Source organism: Lutjanus erythropterus, chromosome 3 (assembly GCF_056507025.1).
Source record: "Lutjanus erythropterus isolate fLutEry1 chromosome 3, fLutEry1.hap2, whole genome shotgun sequence".
Classification (NCBI taxonomy): domain Eukaryota; kingdom Metazoa; phylum Chordata; class Actinopteri; order Lutjaniformes; family Lutjanidae; genus Lutjanus; species Lutjanus erythropterus.
In genome coordinates, this window is record NC_139319.1 from 38,829,670 (window position 1) to 38,845,845 (window position 16,176).

At 39.5% G+C, this 16,176-nt stretch overlaps 2 protein-coding genes across 2 annotated transcripts; both read right to left on the reverse strand.

The window, feature by feature from the left end:
* Nucleotides 1–630: 630 nt before the first annotated feature.
* On the reverse strand, nucleotides 631–4,175 carry LOC146330551 (NAD(P)(+)--arginine ADP-ribosyltransferase 2-like). Its single transcript, XM_084716113.1, has 2 exons — nucleotides 4,104–4,175; nucleotides 631–1,888 (listed from the first exon to the last, which is right to left on the reverse strand). The coding sequence occupies exons 1-2, from the start codon at nucleotides 4,173–4,175 to the stop codon at nucleotides 1,010–1,012; spliced, it is 951 nt and encodes a 316-aa protein (XP_084572239.1). The 3' UTR covers nucleotides 631–1,009.
* Nucleotides 4,176–7,748: 3,573 nt separating this feature from the next.
* Nucleotides 7,749–16,162, reverse strand: kpna7 (karyopherin alpha 7 (importin alpha 8)). The gene is made up of 12 exons (XM_084716112.1): nucleotides 16,048–16,162; nucleotides 15,831–15,974; nucleotides 15,671–15,756; nucleotides 14,485–14,653; nucleotides 14,188–14,287; nucleotides 13,809–13,891; nucleotides 12,448–12,534; nucleotides 12,150–12,326; nucleotides 11,830–12,063; nucleotides 9,543–9,725; nucleotides 9,280–9,426; nucleotides 7,749–7,899 (listed from the first exon to the last, which is right to left on the reverse strand). Exons 1-12 carry the CDS (start codon nucleotides 16,111–16,113, stop codon nucleotides 7,813–7,815), a joined length of 1,563 nt encoding a protein of 520 aa, XP_084572238.1. The 5' UTR covers nucleotides 16,114–16,162; the 3' UTR covers nucleotides 7,749–7,812.
* Nucleotides 16,163–16,176: the final 14 nt, after the last annotated feature.

Consider the following 16,176-nt stretch of genomic DNA (forward strand, 5'->3'; position numbering starts at 1 on the left):
CAATACAGACGCAAATTCTACACCGTGCAGCTGATGAGAATCTGTTAACACCCTCTGTTGACAAAATGTACGTCACATGGACCCAAGTCATCACAGATATAATTCATAAAAACATCAGACTATGGAATCTGAATCAGTGCATGAGTCTGTAACAGTCAGATATTCACCGATATTAACGTCATTATCAGCACCTGACACCAGAAATGAGAGAAGTACATGCAATCTTTACTTAAACAGAAGTACAAATACTTAAATAAAAACAGAATGACGGTAAAAGTAGAAATACTGACTGAACTTTGCTTGAGTAAAAGTGAAAAAGTACAGGCTCTGAAATGTACTCAAAGTATAAAAGTAAAAAGTCGCACCTCGAAGGACATATCTGCGGGCTGTTTCTGTGCAAAACTGAACCTCACCTCTTCTCTGCGTCTGTTTCATCTTATTAATGTCTGTCTTCTGACACATGCATTAATGGACACACCAATGAATAGTTTTTTCTGTGTTATTCATTTAGGTTGAAATCAGTCGATGTTGGGGAGGCAGCGCACAATGATGCAAAATTAAAATGATCAATAATTTCCTCAAATGCATTCAAAGTAAGGCTAAGTAACAAGCCTGCTTTAAAAATTGTAAGGGGTAGATAATACTGATATATTTGTTCAGATGTAGGGAGCAGAAGTAAAAATTCTTAAGTACAGTAACAAAGTATTTGTACTTCGTTCCTTGCATTCTCTTCCCATTATTGGATCAAACTGGTCCCAACCCTAACCCATATTGTACATTGCTTGTGATGTAATAGTTCATCTTTTGTGCAGTTAAACAATAAAGTAATTAAGCAAAACGATCTCTACATGCAGAGCAACTACTAAACTGGCTTTGTGGTGAGGTTGTTTTGTCTACTTCTGTCTCCAAGGTTGAACTTTCAGTCCCAAGAAAGTCATTGTTTGAATAAATTCAAGACAGTGAAGCATAATAAAAATGCTAAAAATGTGGCAAAATGATAGCGTTAAAACTAAACATTCCAGCTTTTCAGGTTCACAGCCTGACAGTTGAGACTGCTGTAAACTCCTGCAGTCTCAAGCTTGTAGACAACCTCGCAGTCTAAATCATTCTCTCCTGATGTGTCCACAGAGACGATACTGAACATCTCATATGGAGGGATCAGGATTTCATCCTCGTCTGAGTCAAACTCTGAGTAGGACTTCAGGTAGGCACCGAAACATGTGTGTATCTCAAAGCAGGTCATCCGTCCAAACTGACGCAGGTTCTTGTTGAGGGAGCTGGAGGCGAATGAGCCGAACCGGATGGTTTGTCCAGTTTCGCCGCTGAAGTGCAGCTTGCTCCTCCGGTACGTGGTGAAGCAGTTTCTTTGGTTGAGCTTCAGGAGCCGGATGGCGTCCGACAGCAGGAAGTGGAGAGCGTGAAACTCAAACGAGGTCTTGTAGGAGGCCTTCCCCCTGCGGACTGCTTGGTTTAAGTCGTAGTATGACCCCGCTGTGTAGGCACACAGGGCCCTGAAGTGATTCAAGGACAGCGGGTCGTAGACATCCTTATTCTTCATGGCTTTGAGGGCACAGAGTTTGCTGTAGGTGGTGTGCAGACCTTCCCTGGTGCTCATCGGGAGGTAGTGACGCTTCACCTTGATCAGCATCTTCTGGGAGCAGCCATAGTACATGTCATCGACAGAGTCTGAATACAAGCTCAGAGGGATCGTGACCATCCTGGACAGAACTGACAGGTTCAGCACTGAGGCACCAGATAACTTCAGTGAGGCATTTGTGGTTTTCTGCATGGCAGGTGCTGAAGATGGGTCCACCGCAGCCTCCTGTGGAGGTGTCGTCACAATGTCGGAACTTTTCAAAAGGGCCTTCGTGGTACTCTGTTCAGGCAACTGTAGAAAAATAACAACATGTAGTTTATTGAGATGCAGGATGCAAAGCTGCAACATGAACTGTGTTTCCACTGTTTGGTGGTGCTTGACTCCATTTGTTCTTCATTGGGTTTTTCACTGTCAAAAGTTGTAGATAGTATCTAGGATTCTTTGGTATCACCACAGTCAAGATCCCAAGTAAGCTGAGCAGATACTAAATGCTGGAGTAAAAACACTGTGGACTTAACAAGAATCATCACTCATGTGACATAGAGCAGTTTTTTTATCTGCACTCCGATGAATAACCCCAAAGAAAAGTTGTGATGTCATTTCTGACCTATATTTAATTTAATTCAATACAAAGATATTTAGTGTTCAAACTGATTAACTTTTTTGTAAATATAGACTAATTCTGAATTTGATGCTTGCAATGTGTCAAAAAAAAGTTAGGACTGAAGGTTGTGGGATACTCAAAAAACCTGTTTGTAACATTCAAAAGCTAAACAGGTGAAAAAGGTATTAACACACAACATTTCAGCTTCTTTGGAATTGGGGTTGTAGAAAGTTTGTTTTTCACTGTCATTTGTCTTGCTGCATTTTATTAGACAAAATTTGTCTTCTTGGTAAGACACACTTGGAAACTTGGCTCAACAAACCAAATCACAAGTTACTAGTCTTGGTGTCATCTTGGACTCTGACTTAAGCTTTGAAGCCCACATTAGCAGTGACCAAGGCAGCCTTCTTTCACCTGAGGGTTGTTGCCAAAGTCATGCCTTTTTTAGGGAAGCAGGATGCAGAGACATTAGTACATGTTTTTATCACTAGCAGGTTGGACTACTGCAATGCACTGCTTACTGGCCTACCAAAGAGACGGATTGGAAAACTTCAGTTGGTCCAAAACTCTGCTGCTAGACTTTTAACAAGGACAAGGAAAAGAGAGCACATTACTCTTGTTTTAGCTTCTCTGCACTGGCTACTCATCTCTTTTAGAATAGATTTTAAGGTTATTTTATTCACATATAAAGCTCTTAATAATATAGCACCTTCATTTCTGACTTTTTAATTCCATATCAACCAACAAGAGCACTCCGGTCTTCCGATGCTGGTATTTTAACTGTTTCTAAAGTTGCCCACAAAACAAGTGGGGAAACTGCTTTTAGCTCCTCTGCTCCAAGACTCTGGAACACTCTGCCCAGTTACCTCAGACATGCCAGCTCTGTTGGCACTGTTAAAACGCAACTGAAAACCTACTTGTTCAGGCAAGCTTTTAGTTAGTGGAATAGATTTCTACCCTGATCTGTCTTTTTTTTTTTTTTTTACTCTCTGCATTTGCCTGCTTATTTATTAGATCTTGTATTACTAAGAATCATTTTTATTTTATACTTATTCATTCTTATTTTTTTCCTCTTTCTTTGTGATTCTCTATTACATATTTTTAATGCCATTCTGCTGTTTTTAATTTTTAATGTTTTATAGGCTCTTTATAAATGTTCATAATCATGCATGACAATAATAACTTTACCACTACACTATACACTATACCACCACACCAAAGTGACAAGTGTCTGAAAGAAGACTGAGTCGTGGGTTATACAGCACATTATAACTGCCATAACTTTACCCAGTTATAAAAACAGAACTGCTTTAATGTGTCATAGCAGATTATAGACTCATTCACAGACTCATAGACTCACAAAGTCATACTATACTATTTTTTCCCTGTTTACAGAGCTGCACTCATCTCATATAGATCTTCTCTTGCCTTTTGGTGTAAAACATAGGGAATCGCACTACAGGACTTTAACGGTAATTCAGTTCTGGTCTTTCCAGACTTGCGACTTTTGAAACCGTTGGACTGTTGGCATGAATCACTCATGTCACTCTCCTGTCATTTCAGACCCCGCCTCCCTCTCAGGTCGTGCAATCTGCTCTTCATCCTCACCTGGTTTCCCCCACCCATCACCACACCTGCAGCCTATTCCTGCACACTTTCACTTGCTCTCTGCCAGGCTGTCTGTCTGCTTTTGTGTTTTGTGAAGCTTTCCACTGTTATTGTTCTGTTCTTTGGTTGACCTGCTTGTTTTTAGCCTGCTTGCCTGATTTGTGGATTTCGGATGCCTGCCTGTTGTGCTCTTGGTTTCTGTTCTGCCAGTATCAGTGAACTTTAGACATAACCTACTTTAGTGTGTTGAGCTCAAAACAGTTTTTTCTTGTGTGCATGTGTAAGTTATCTTACCGTTTTTGCATTCAGATGTCTTGCACAGAGGCAGCAGAGGACAATTAACACCAACATCCTACCCTTCAACATGATTGAAGATACCTAAAATAAGACAAAAGTGAGTATTTGTTCCAGTCTGTTACAGTAAGCAGATCACAATGTAATAAATAATCCATTCAGTCTTACCAGTTGAGCGTGCAGCAGGTGCTGTAGCTGTCAGAGCCAGTGAGGTGTTCAGTGTCTGTGATGACAGTTATCCCTTCTTAAATCAGAGCTGCTGTGGGTGTGTGCAGAGCAGGGGTGGGGTCAGGATGTAAAATACACCATCCTGTCAGTCTCCACTCATGAAGTGACCATGGTTTTTCCCAGGGTTTTTTCTTTTTTTTTTTTTTTTAGATAGCCCACAAGACATTTTTGCTCGTTTCATCAACTTCAAAATATGGAAGTTGCAAGATCAAAGGGTCGGTTCACAGAAATTACACAAAAAACAATTTTCTCTTACTTTCGTGTTATTTGCCCAGGTCAACAAATGCTTCCGCAAAAATGGGAAAGTAGGAAAACTGCCAACAGTGTGATATGAAGACATGGTTTCTGGAATTAGATGTTACTTTGAATAATCACTTTTCAAAACTTGGAGCAGCACAAACCAAGTATTGAAGTGGAGGCTTTCTCACCATGGTTAGATGCTACTAGAAGTTAATGAGAAACTGTTTGGGAAAAGCCTGAAAAAGGTGAGGTATCACAATTTACACAAAGACAAAGGCACAAAGACAAAGCCTCTGTATTCTACACAAAACATTCAAATATAAGCAACATACTTAAAGATCGCGTAAAACAACAATTTGTCACACCACAGAAACATCTTATTAACCACCCAGTCAAAATTGAATGATTAAAAAAAATCACTAAGTATATAACATTTTCTCAAAATTATGAAAAATGAGCAGTTTTCTCTGCTCTTAAGTGCTGGGGGAGTGTCTGCTCCACTGTCTCAGTGTCAAACCCCAACCCTAATAACAACCTGAAACATGGAAGCTCTGTCTAGCAGCTTTGTTGGACATCTGCAGACATGTTTGAGCCACAGAACCGTGACAGGATGGTATTTCTTTTCTTCTGTGTTGGGTTGTTGGAACTGAAGTGAACTGTTGAATTTAGTTGACAGAAGGTACATATGTAATTGACTGTTAGGAAGGGTGAGGCGGTGTTGTCTGTGTGTCAGTTCGAGGGGCTTATATAGCGTCAGGGGACCATAGCTCCAGCACATCACAGAGCCACATTTCAAGTCTGCCCAAAAAATCCTGAACTTAACATTTTAACAGTCTAATTCCACAATTAAGTATAAGATAGGTCTCGGTCTTATCATATGTTTTAAGCAACTACTTTCTAATATGTATAACATGTTTAGAACAAAAACTGAGATACTTCTGTAATTTGGGGAAAGCCTTAAAGACAATTTAGACAAAATCAAAGACGCAAATGAAAAGCCTCTATTCCATACAAAACATTAAAACGTAAACAATTAAATAATTTCTTGGGAGAAGCTAAATGAGTTTGACAAGTGGCCATTAATAATCAGAAATTAATCCAAAACCAGAAAAGTACACCCAGTAGAGTGCAGATCTCTACCAGACCATCCAAAAATATTTGGATGTAACCCCTTTGTAATCAAATATTTTAATTAGCAACTAATTCAGTGACATTTATCAGACCTAATGGATAACAATTACTTATTCTTCAGCACACCTAGTATGATATATATATTTGTATGAAATTGTAATAATTTGTGTATGAATTCCTGAATTATGGCCAACAATGGGTTTTGTGGTCATCTAATCAGTTCACCCTTGAGTCTAAGTATTCACAAGAATGGGATGATTCAGAAACATAATGGCTCCAGCCACAGCCATTGCCAGCGGGATTAATTTATGAATCACTGAGGTCCCTCAGCATACGGTCATGAATGGGCACAAAAGAATTGGACTGATGGGTCCAGTGGTATGTGAGATTAGCTGTGGACAAGCTCCAGGGCTGTTGATCACACACACACACGATCCACTCTAGGCTTAAGCCTGGAGGACATGATGGTTATTCCTGTTTTACTTCTAAGTGGAAAACTGAGGTTTGCATTTTAGGTAAGGAAGTCTGAAGTGAAACTTCAACCCAAAATAGCTTTCAACGAATCACCACTCTGATGAAATAGATGTCAAAACAAGTGAGAAGTCCATCCTTTCTTTGGGAAATCCACTTTCTGCTTACTTAACTGGCCTTAATTTTCCTTTATGAGTCAGCAAATGCAGTTTATTGGGTTTTCAGGTTAAAGGGTAAAAGAGCCCTTTATCTAGCCAGTTTGAGATATCTGCCTTCTGTCCAGTATAATGGAACTACATGGCACTGCTTTTGGCGCTCAAAGCACCAAAAAAAAAAAAAAAAAAAAAACATTTGACAAACCCAACAGCAATGTCTTTCTGGATATCATGACCCAGTTACTCAAGATTATCCACAGATCTTGTGAGCAGTTTCATGTAGGAACTACTTTCTTTCTAGGAGAAAAAGTAGTTTTGGTAGATTATACTGCAGGAAGAAAGTAGGTCCTTCATGAAACTGTTTACCAGGTCTGGATTACCTTAAGTAACTGGGTCATGATTTGACAGTGGGCTCGTTCGAGATGAAGTGCACCCTGCCTGTAAACAAGATCAGGCAGCTGCAGCAGGAGGCAGTGACAAAAAGCTGCAGTGAAGTCACTTCAGAGAATATATGTGAAGAGATGCAAACATCCCATTATATCACCTGTTGGCTACTAGTAGACCGTGTTCCTAGCTGTAGAAATAGTGTGTTTTTGGTTGGTGATTGAAGTTGAAATAGATAAAAACATACAAGTCAAAATTAAGAGCCAATCAGAGTCTGGCTGTTCATTGATCAGGTGACAGCCAGGTGGATCAACAGCGACACCTGTCTCTAAAAACTGCAGCTGCCTTGATGTCATGAGATTATCGTTGCCTTCATTTGCATGATGTCAGAACAAGTTGGGATCAAGTTGGACACCAATCTAACCAGCATGCATTGTGCTTTGATTGCTGGTGATTGATTCTGCACAGGGCTGGTTCATCTAGAAAACACCGATTGCTGTTGAGTCTGTCAAATGTGTTTGGCACTTTGAGCACCACAAGCCAAGTACCATCTAGTTTTGTTATTCAGTTCTGATAATGACAAATCCAATCTTGGTAAAAATGTCAGTTGTTACTATGTTTTCCAATGTGAGGATGAGCAGCTTTTCTGTTTAAGACTAAATTGAATAATCTGATTTTGAACTGTTGCTGACAAAACATTTCAAGATTATTTTGGGCTCTGGGAAGTTTCACATTTCCTAATCAAGTTACTGACTAATATAAAAAATACAAGACCTGGCTGGAAGCCATAGCTAGAGACAAATATGATGTGAGTGCAGAAAGATGCTGTTGCAAAGTTGCATATTTCTACAGCAGCACACAGCCTTTCAGTAATTTTTGTCCTGCAATCTGAGCTGATCCAAACACTTCATGACTCAAGTAACTGTACCTCAGCAACCAGTGGAAACACTGAAAACTCAAGTATGACGAAACAGTCATCTGCTATATAGTCCTTGTTTATACCATGGCCAGTTTACATAGATTTAAACACTTGTAATGAATAAATGCTTTATTTATTTTCAACATGAATAAAAATCACAGTACAATAGTAAAGTCCGAGTTTAAAATTCGAAGGTTCTCTGAACATCAGAGGTCGTAAACACAAATTCATCCTCTGTAGTGCTGACCTTCACTCCCTCGATCTCACCCTGGAAGGACAAGGGAGAAAAAGAGCAAATATAAATGGAATGCTATTGTTGTTGCTAAAAAGAGGCTCCCTCAGGTACAGAATAAGATTAATCACTTTACTAAACTTAAAGTAGAAGTTATAAAACTGCATAATGGAGAAAAGCCATTGGAAAATTTCTGCTCATGCATCAAGTTGTCAAACATTAACTGCACTTTTAAATGTCAGTAACCTATTCTGGAGAATTGGGACAAATCATGCCCTACCAAAAAAATATAACCAGTCCAGTTTTTTGGTAAAAATATATTCAATAAGAATTTATACATGAAATATTTTGGTTTGCTTTAGTTTCTAAACTTGCTGTGCCAGAAGACACCCTTGTCCCAGACAAGAGGTCACACTTCAAACAATATAAAATGCATAAAAAGCCTTCATAATCTAAAATTAACAATACCTACCTAAAACATGTACACTGCCTATCCAAAAAAAGTCACCACCTGGATTTAACTAAGCAAATAGGAAAGAGCCTTCCATTGGATAATTACTGTAGTGATTAATATGTTTCAGCTGGTAGTAAGTTATTTAACCCTAACTGATGCAGAGAATAGCTTCTCATTTCTTAAACAGCCATGTCAGCAGACATATCCTGTGGTCGTAGAAAAGGTTTTAGTCGGTTTCAGAAGGGTCAAATTATTGGCCTGCATCACACTAAGGAAGCAAAGGAGATTGATGAAACTACTAAAATTGGGTTAAGAACTGTCCACATTATTAAAACCTGGATGGATAATGGTGAAACAAGTTAAGAAATGTGGTCTGAAGAAAATATTGAAGATCGGGATAATAGATCACTCAAAAGTTATGTCACATCCGCATATGATTTTATTTCACCAAAGCTAAAGGCTGTCCAACAAAATAGAGTGCATCTTTTTTGGCCAGGTAGTGTATAACAATGTGCTATTATAATCATCTTTCAAACTATTGACCTTTAAAGTTGTCCTGGATTTTCATCAACGGTCACATTTTTACATAAAATATTGCCCAAGCACTTATGTTATGGTCGAGACACATGTGACAGCAATATGTCAACACTGTAGCCCTTCTAAATCAAAGCTAAATGCATGTTATGGTTATAAAAATGTATTTTGATTAGCATTAAGATGATTTTTTGCCATTTTAAATCTGACTACTAAAATTTAAGTTTGTCAACTCTGCAAATGTCAACTGTCAGATTTTCCATCTGATGGCCACACTTAAAATATAAGAGGTTTCCCTGTTAAAAGCTGAGTTTGATCTGATACATTTTCCTGCATAATTGAGTAAAAATTAAAACCCCCTTAAATTATGGTCGTGTAACAGTTCTCCCTATTTTAATGAATGAGGTAATTTGAATTTGGCTACTTACATCACAAAAGTACTTTTCTATGAGGTTGTGTGCAGCCTGGTACACCATATTGTTGTCATGGTTCTGCAGCATCTCAATGCGGTCCAGTCCTCCCAGCTCTTCGACCAACAGGCTGAGTTTCTCCGTCTCGCCGAGCTTCTCTGCAGCCTGAAGAGTCACATACACCATCTCAAACCATCTGATAGTTTGCCTTTTTCAAGATCTTTCAAATCTGTAGGGCATCTTAGAGAGTTTGATAAATGGTCAATCCATCTTCCCCTCACCATGAAGATGTTGTTGATGGCATCCAATATGACCAGAATGACTTTAGCGTCTTTGACCTGCAGCAGGTTGATGATGGCCTCCAGAGCACCACTCTGCACCAGCTGGACCACCTGCTCCACAGTGCCCCCGCTGGTGAAGTTTGTCACTGCCCACACTGCCTCCCTTTGAGTCTTGAAATCTCCCTGAGAAAAAAATTACACACATAATTGCGTAAATCAGGCACTTCTCACTTAACATCTGTTCCTGTCCACTGAAAACCAGGCATCTCAGTTTTGGGAAGATTGATGAGGTTTTTAAAGGTTAAGAACTTTTCATAATTTGTTTGCAAAATGCAATATCAAAGTTGAAACCGTGACAATTATATTTGCTAATTAAAAGTTGACATCCGAGATACATTTTCACAGAGTGCAGTTTATAAGATGTCCTACAATTTACCAACAAAGTGAAGACTAGAACTGTAGTTTTCATGTTTTCACCTTCAAGCTACAAGTTATTGTTACATACTGTGTGGCTGGATTTTTCCCAGCCTTCCAGATAGCCATTTTCAGTCTCTGAAAATCAACTTTCAAAAACTACAGTTTCAACTGAGGAATATTTAATCAGGTTTAAGCAGCTCAGATGACTATTTTTGCATTATGATATTCAATCATTTTGAAGGGTGATGAGGGTATTGCATGTTGTCAGAGTCAACCAATTATTGGTTAAATAAAATGCTAAATTTAAATCTGTATTACAAGATCAAAATTTAAATAAACCTGTAGTATCCAGATCTCAGTCTGGACAGAGAAAACGGTCCAAAAGGTCTTGCTGAAAAAGGTATCATAAGTAAAGACTATTTCAGTTTCAAAACAAAAAAGGACTTTTCCCTCAGCCAATATTAACATGACAGAAAAAGCACAGGTGTTCCCAACATTAACTCATCAGCTCTGTTCTCATTGAGCATCCCAATATGTAACAGTGGCAGCATACACAATCCTACAACACTAAAAGTTAAGCAGCTAAATGGAACTAATATTTTTGACAGGTGCTGTAAATCCTTGAACATGAAATATGAAAGAGCATTTAAGATTTGTAGTGTACTTGGATTTTGGACTAAAAGCTTGAAATTGTCATTTCATTACTTTCCAAACAAAATGCTGACTGAACAGTTTTCTGCAAAAGCAGTGACTATTTCTTTATTTAAACGCAAACGCTGCTCAAGCCTTGTTTCCTAATCTGCACAAGAGGTCTTTATACAGCAACATGAATAAATGGCACAACCGTGAATATTTTAAGGCAAAATTTCAACCCACCTGACTACTCACATCACATGTGACAATTACAAATCACCTACTAAACAGTGGTGATGTGGGGCTCTGCTTACAGGAAAAACTGACATATCTGGAACACCTAGTATAGAGAAAGAAGAACTTTCAGAATTTCCCTGCTTTGCTCAAGAGCTGAAAGTAAAAGATTTCAGGATCGAACCAATGTTTGAAGAAGCAGAGGAGTAAATTCAGAGAGCTGACTGACTCAGAGCAGCAGCTAATCAGTAGGTAAGATATTTTACAGTATGATAAAAGCGTTCCAGCTGTATGCAGTCTGTTTTTGGTTCACTGATATGCTGATGGGTTTCTGTAGACTTGATATACACACATGATGGTCATACTGAAGTTTGTAGTCTATTCCTCTGCACACATTGCTGTTTTACACAAGAGGGAAAACTAGAATGTGATGCGTCAAAAAAAACAAAACAAAAAAAACACCTTTGTCCAAAATAGAAGCTGCAATATTGCTCAAGGAAAATACAATTAATGTGAATGCCTGCATTGATACACAGGTTTAAAAAAATAATATGCAATGTAATAGAATAATCTCATGAAAAAACTGATGTGGAGTGCAAAGGCTGTCAGTGTGAACAGTGTTTAGCACTTCAGAGGCCACAGAGACAACATGCCAGGTGTTGCCATTTAAATGAGCATTTGCTTGAAAAACAATTGAAAGATGTCTGTCTGTGATTGAGTGTTTTATATTGACTCAGCCACGTTATAAAGGAAGCCAAGTCTGGTTAGACAGCTGACATGTTTTTAAAAAGTCTCCTTCTGCAGAAAGCCATCACAAGACTCTAAATACACACTGAATCCAGTGTTATGCTAGAAACATTCTGTATCCAAATGTAATTTACCATGGTTGTAAGGTGGTGGAAAAGCTTGAATTTGATTTTGGAGAGGTGTAGAAAGCTTGAACATTGTCACACCATCCATGTAATTTCAAATGCGAGGCACTCACCATTTACAATCTACTCACATTTCTGAGCTGTTCAACCAGAGGGGGCAGCAGGCCACAGGTGATGAGCTGTTGGATTTGCTTGCAGGGTCCTGCAGCAATGTTGGACAATGCCCACGCTGCCTCCTTCTGCACACTGGGCTTCGGGTGCCTCATCAGTTTGGGGAGGACATTCAGAACTCCGGCATCAACTGCCACCTGGGTCTGCAGGTCGGAGCCGCTCACGATGTTTCCGATGGAGCGGAGAGCCGGGGTCTGCAGGTCAGACAGTAGAGTTTGATAACCTCACAGAATGTTAAACGTTAGAGTTTTGAGATATGAATGACCCGAGAACACGCTACCATGACGCTCAGCTCCTGGTGGTTCATGAGCTCCACTAGCCGAGGGACGATGCCAGTTTTCACTACAACATCAATCCGGTTATTGTCACCATCTGAGAGGTAGGAAATTGCCCAGCATGCATCAGACAAGATGTCCTTATCACTGAGGTGAAGCAACTGGATCAGGGAAGGAAGCACCTGAAGGAACAGACAGCACATTAGGCATCTGTCTGTGTTGACAATGACTTTTCTGTGGCCCAAGTGTTGACATCTGAGTGATTTTTTTTATTTTTTTTATTACTCAGCTGTGATGTCTTACCTGCAGGACTGCAGACAGTGGTGGACACGGGTTCTTGTTTCTACACAAGTTGGACAAGGTCCATGTTAGGTTGCGCAGGTAGCCAACCTGGAGCAATAAAGCATTATGACAAACAGGATCATATAACAGCAACATTCAGACTTCTGGCTTTCAGATGAGGAAAAGTTGAGGGTAACGCCACTGATTTTACGAGTCAAAATCAGTTTACAGGTCTTGGAAGCTTAATCAGTAAGAAATAAGTCAGAACACCCTACCCAAACCCAGTTCTAATTTTCAAACAAATTTTAATTTCACAATACTTGACCAATTTAAAAGTGAAGGCTCAAACAGTGCACAGTTGAATGGACAAGGTTAAACATTGATACTGCCAAAAAAGCTAGATGGATAAATGTGACAATGTACCAACAGCTATTTAAAGTCATCACATTCTTCAATAACCAAATAATACTTGAAATTCTATTGAAATGTGAGGCACTTTGCACTGTGAATTATCAACATCGCAAATTTTCCTCCATTAGCTGCCACATAATGTGGCCAATGTTAGCAGTGTTAGCACCAGCAGCCTGCTCCCTGTTGTCCTATGCCCGCGTGCCTGTGCTTAACGTGGGTGTGCATACTTCCAGTCGAGTGGTTATGGCAGTTTACTCTGACACCCTGCATAATATCTTACTTTCATTTTCTAGATCAAAATGCTGCCAAACCACAGTGGTTTTACATGACATCTGTGCCACTTTGCAGATTACAAAATTGGGGCATTTGCGAGGGAGCTGCAGGCACAGCTAGAGGTGTGTAGCTGCGCTACATCTTAAGGGGCTATACATTAACTAGTGGTCTGAAGGGACAGTTCTCTCAAAAACATTTCTTATAGCCTCTGGTGTCATTTATTCATCTCTTTTCGCAATATCTGTAGAGATTGAAAATCATGGTAATCCTTGAGTAACAAGGTCATGATTTTTGGAAAGAGATATTGTGAGCAGTTTCATACAACAACTACTTTCTAATAAAAAGAAAGCTGTTCCAGTAGATTTCCAAAAAAAAAAGTTTGTACAAGAAATTGCCCACTACAAGGTCTAAGGATTATCTTGAGTAACTAGGTCATGGTTTTTGGAAAAACATGCTGGTTCTGAATTTCCATGCAATTTTGGTGCTTTGAGCTCCACAAGCTGAGTGTCATTCAGTTCCATTACATTGGAGAGAATATCTCCAAAATTGTGCATCTCATGCACCCACTCAGAAAACTAAATGATAAATATGCATAGTGAGGTTGTGTGAACTGTCCCTTCAAGCTTTGCCTGTTAGTGGTCTTGTAAATAAACCCTTGGGTGCATAGTTGGAGTTGGTTTTGTAAAATGATGACTTACTGGTGTGTCTGGGCAGATACGGGCCAGTAAGGCTGGGATTACATTGCACTCAATCAGGACATCTCGATAGGCGGCACCATCACCTGTAAAGAAGTTACATTTTGTTTCATTAATATGAAGCCAATGAAATCAGTGTAGATTTGTGTACCACCTAGATTTGCTATTATTACATACAATTCACTGAAATATCAGAAAGGTATGAAAAAACTAGTACCACTGCTGCCCTTATTGGGCACCAAGTTTATTTACTTGGAAACACCACTTAATTGCCCTCATTGTGAGCAACTAGTTCACCTCTATTAAACACCAGATTTTAGTTCTTAATCTAGAATCACATTCAGACATGATATCAACGTAAGACATTAACTTTTCCCTTTACCAGCAATGTTTCCAAGAGCCCAGACAGCCTGTTCACTGATGTGCAGCATCGGTGAGGCCAGCAAGGTGATGAAAGCTGGTACAGCCCCATGTTCCACCACCTGAGGCCGAAATACACATGTTGAACTGAGCATCCAAGACAGAATACAGTCCATTAAGTCAATGTCTATTTCAAAGAGTGTCCAAGATGTTGGAGGCCTAACAATTCACGTCAAAGGACCTTGACAACCTTAATTGCAGTTAAATGGCATCAGTCATGTTAATCATGAGGCTAGCCAGTTCAGTACTGTGTTCACACCTGTTGAGTGTGCCAAGATGTTCCAGAGGCGATGTTTGTCAGAGCCCAAGCTGCTTCAAACTGCAGAGTTGGCTCGTCGTCCATAGACAGGAAGGACACAAAGCGTGACAGCAGACCTGCATCTATGATTTCCTTGAGAGGAGGGTTACGCTCCTGAGAAAGCAGCTTCCTGAGGGAAGGGGGGAGGAAGATAATACTCTTAACAATGTACAGTTTAGTCTTGTTCCGATTTCTATTGATGTTGATGCTTGGGACAGTGGAGGGATATTCAGTAATGCAATTAGGACAATATGCTGTTAGATACTATGTATGAGGCTCGTCTGTGTTAGGAGAAAATTTGTTTGATTGTTAAGATGCTGGGGGACCTGTGGAAACAGAAGCTGGTAAGTAAGCACATAGCTGACAGGTCAGGCAACTCAAATAAGTATATCTGCCAACATTAGTTTAAGACATAAGCAAAGATGACTTACAGGTTAGAATTGTAATATCAGGCATAATAACTAATTGTATGTATGACATCTAAGGTTACTGTCTAAATTTTCCATTGCATAGTGGAAACCATGAAACCCTCAACTTTTATTATTTCAGTATTTACAATGGTACAGAGCTTGACAAAAATAGATTTAAACATCTTAATTTTAAAGTCTGTTAAATGAATGAATGTCAAATGTATGGAAACCAAGAAAAAAATAACTGTTCCAGATTAAAACTTTGACTTCAGGCAATTTTGAGTACCCATTTTAATTTATTACAGCCCATTATGTTTAAATTAAAATTCATAGGTTGATTTTTTTTTTTTAACCAATTTTGCTTAGTTAAAAGTGCCCATAGTTGCACCAACACCCATATATAGGCCTATAGTTTGTTGCTTTACAGGTACCACCACACCAGCAACTTTTATTTTCATCTCCAATATGTTTATCTACAACATAGCATCCATCTACAGGAAATGTAGTCCCAACAGAGAAAACATGAAGTGCCCTTAAAAAGGGTTATTCCAGTGGGGAAGATGCCCACAAGGAAGAAATAACCATAATCTTTAATTTTAATCTTTCACCATGAATCATGAATGTTTCTGCACCTTGCTGCCTCACTTAATGTAGCTGGTGCCCTTTGTTTTTTGCCCCTGCCCCTCAGACAGCCTGAGTCTGCCCCTGTATAGTCAGTAATGACGGCTGAAGCTCACCTGGCTGCCTGACAGCCGCGGGTCTGGGACTCCTTGCAGTCGCTGTTGACGTCTTTAATGATCTCCTCCATGGTTACAGCGGCCACCTAAACGACAGGTTAACGTCTTCAGAGGCTGAACTACTTTGAATGAACAGATTTAAAGGTTTTTGTGAACTGACCGTCTCGTTGGAGATGTATTCAGGAGAGAGAGCATCCTCGTCCGGCAGAGACGACAGAGTTATATTCCTCCTCTTCAAGAAACTTTCATTCTTGTGAGCTTTGCGCAGCTCCACACAATCCGAAATCCTTTTCTCTCGAAGTTTCTGCAAGAGGACATGATGCAGCGTCAATAAAGTTATCAATAAACATGACACCGAGAATTAAACATCAACTCACAGCTGGGTCTTTGCCCTTGTTTTTGAACTTGGAGATCCGCTCGTCAACAACGTTCTTGGTAGGCATGTTGGCTCGTCCTGTCTGTTCCACTCACACAGGTGAAAACTGAACGAATCCCTCCGCAGGGAG

Bases quoted from the DNA above. Each gene is read 5' to 3' on its own strand.
- kpna7 (XM_084716112.1), bottom strand. From the start codon at position 16,113: ATGCCTACCAAGAACGTTGTTGACGAGCGGATCTCCAAGTTCAAAAAC. The intron at 14,654-15,670 runs GTGAGCTTCAGC...CCCTTCCCTCAG, and splicing joins CGCGGCTGTCAGGCAGCCAG to GAAGCTGCTTTCTCAGGAGC. The intron at 12,327-12,447 runs GTAAGACATCAC...CTGTTCCTTCAG, and splicing joins CACTGTCTGCAGTCCTGCAG to GTGCTTCCTTCCCTGATCCA.
- LOC146330551 (XM_084716113.1), bottom strand. From the start codon at position 4,175: ATGTTGAAGGGTAGGATGTTGGTGTTAATTGTCCTCTGCTGCCTCTGT. The intron at 1,889-4,103 runs GTAAGATAACTT...ATTTTTCTACAG, and splicing joins GACATCTGAATGCAAAAACG to TTGCCTGAACAGAGTACCAC.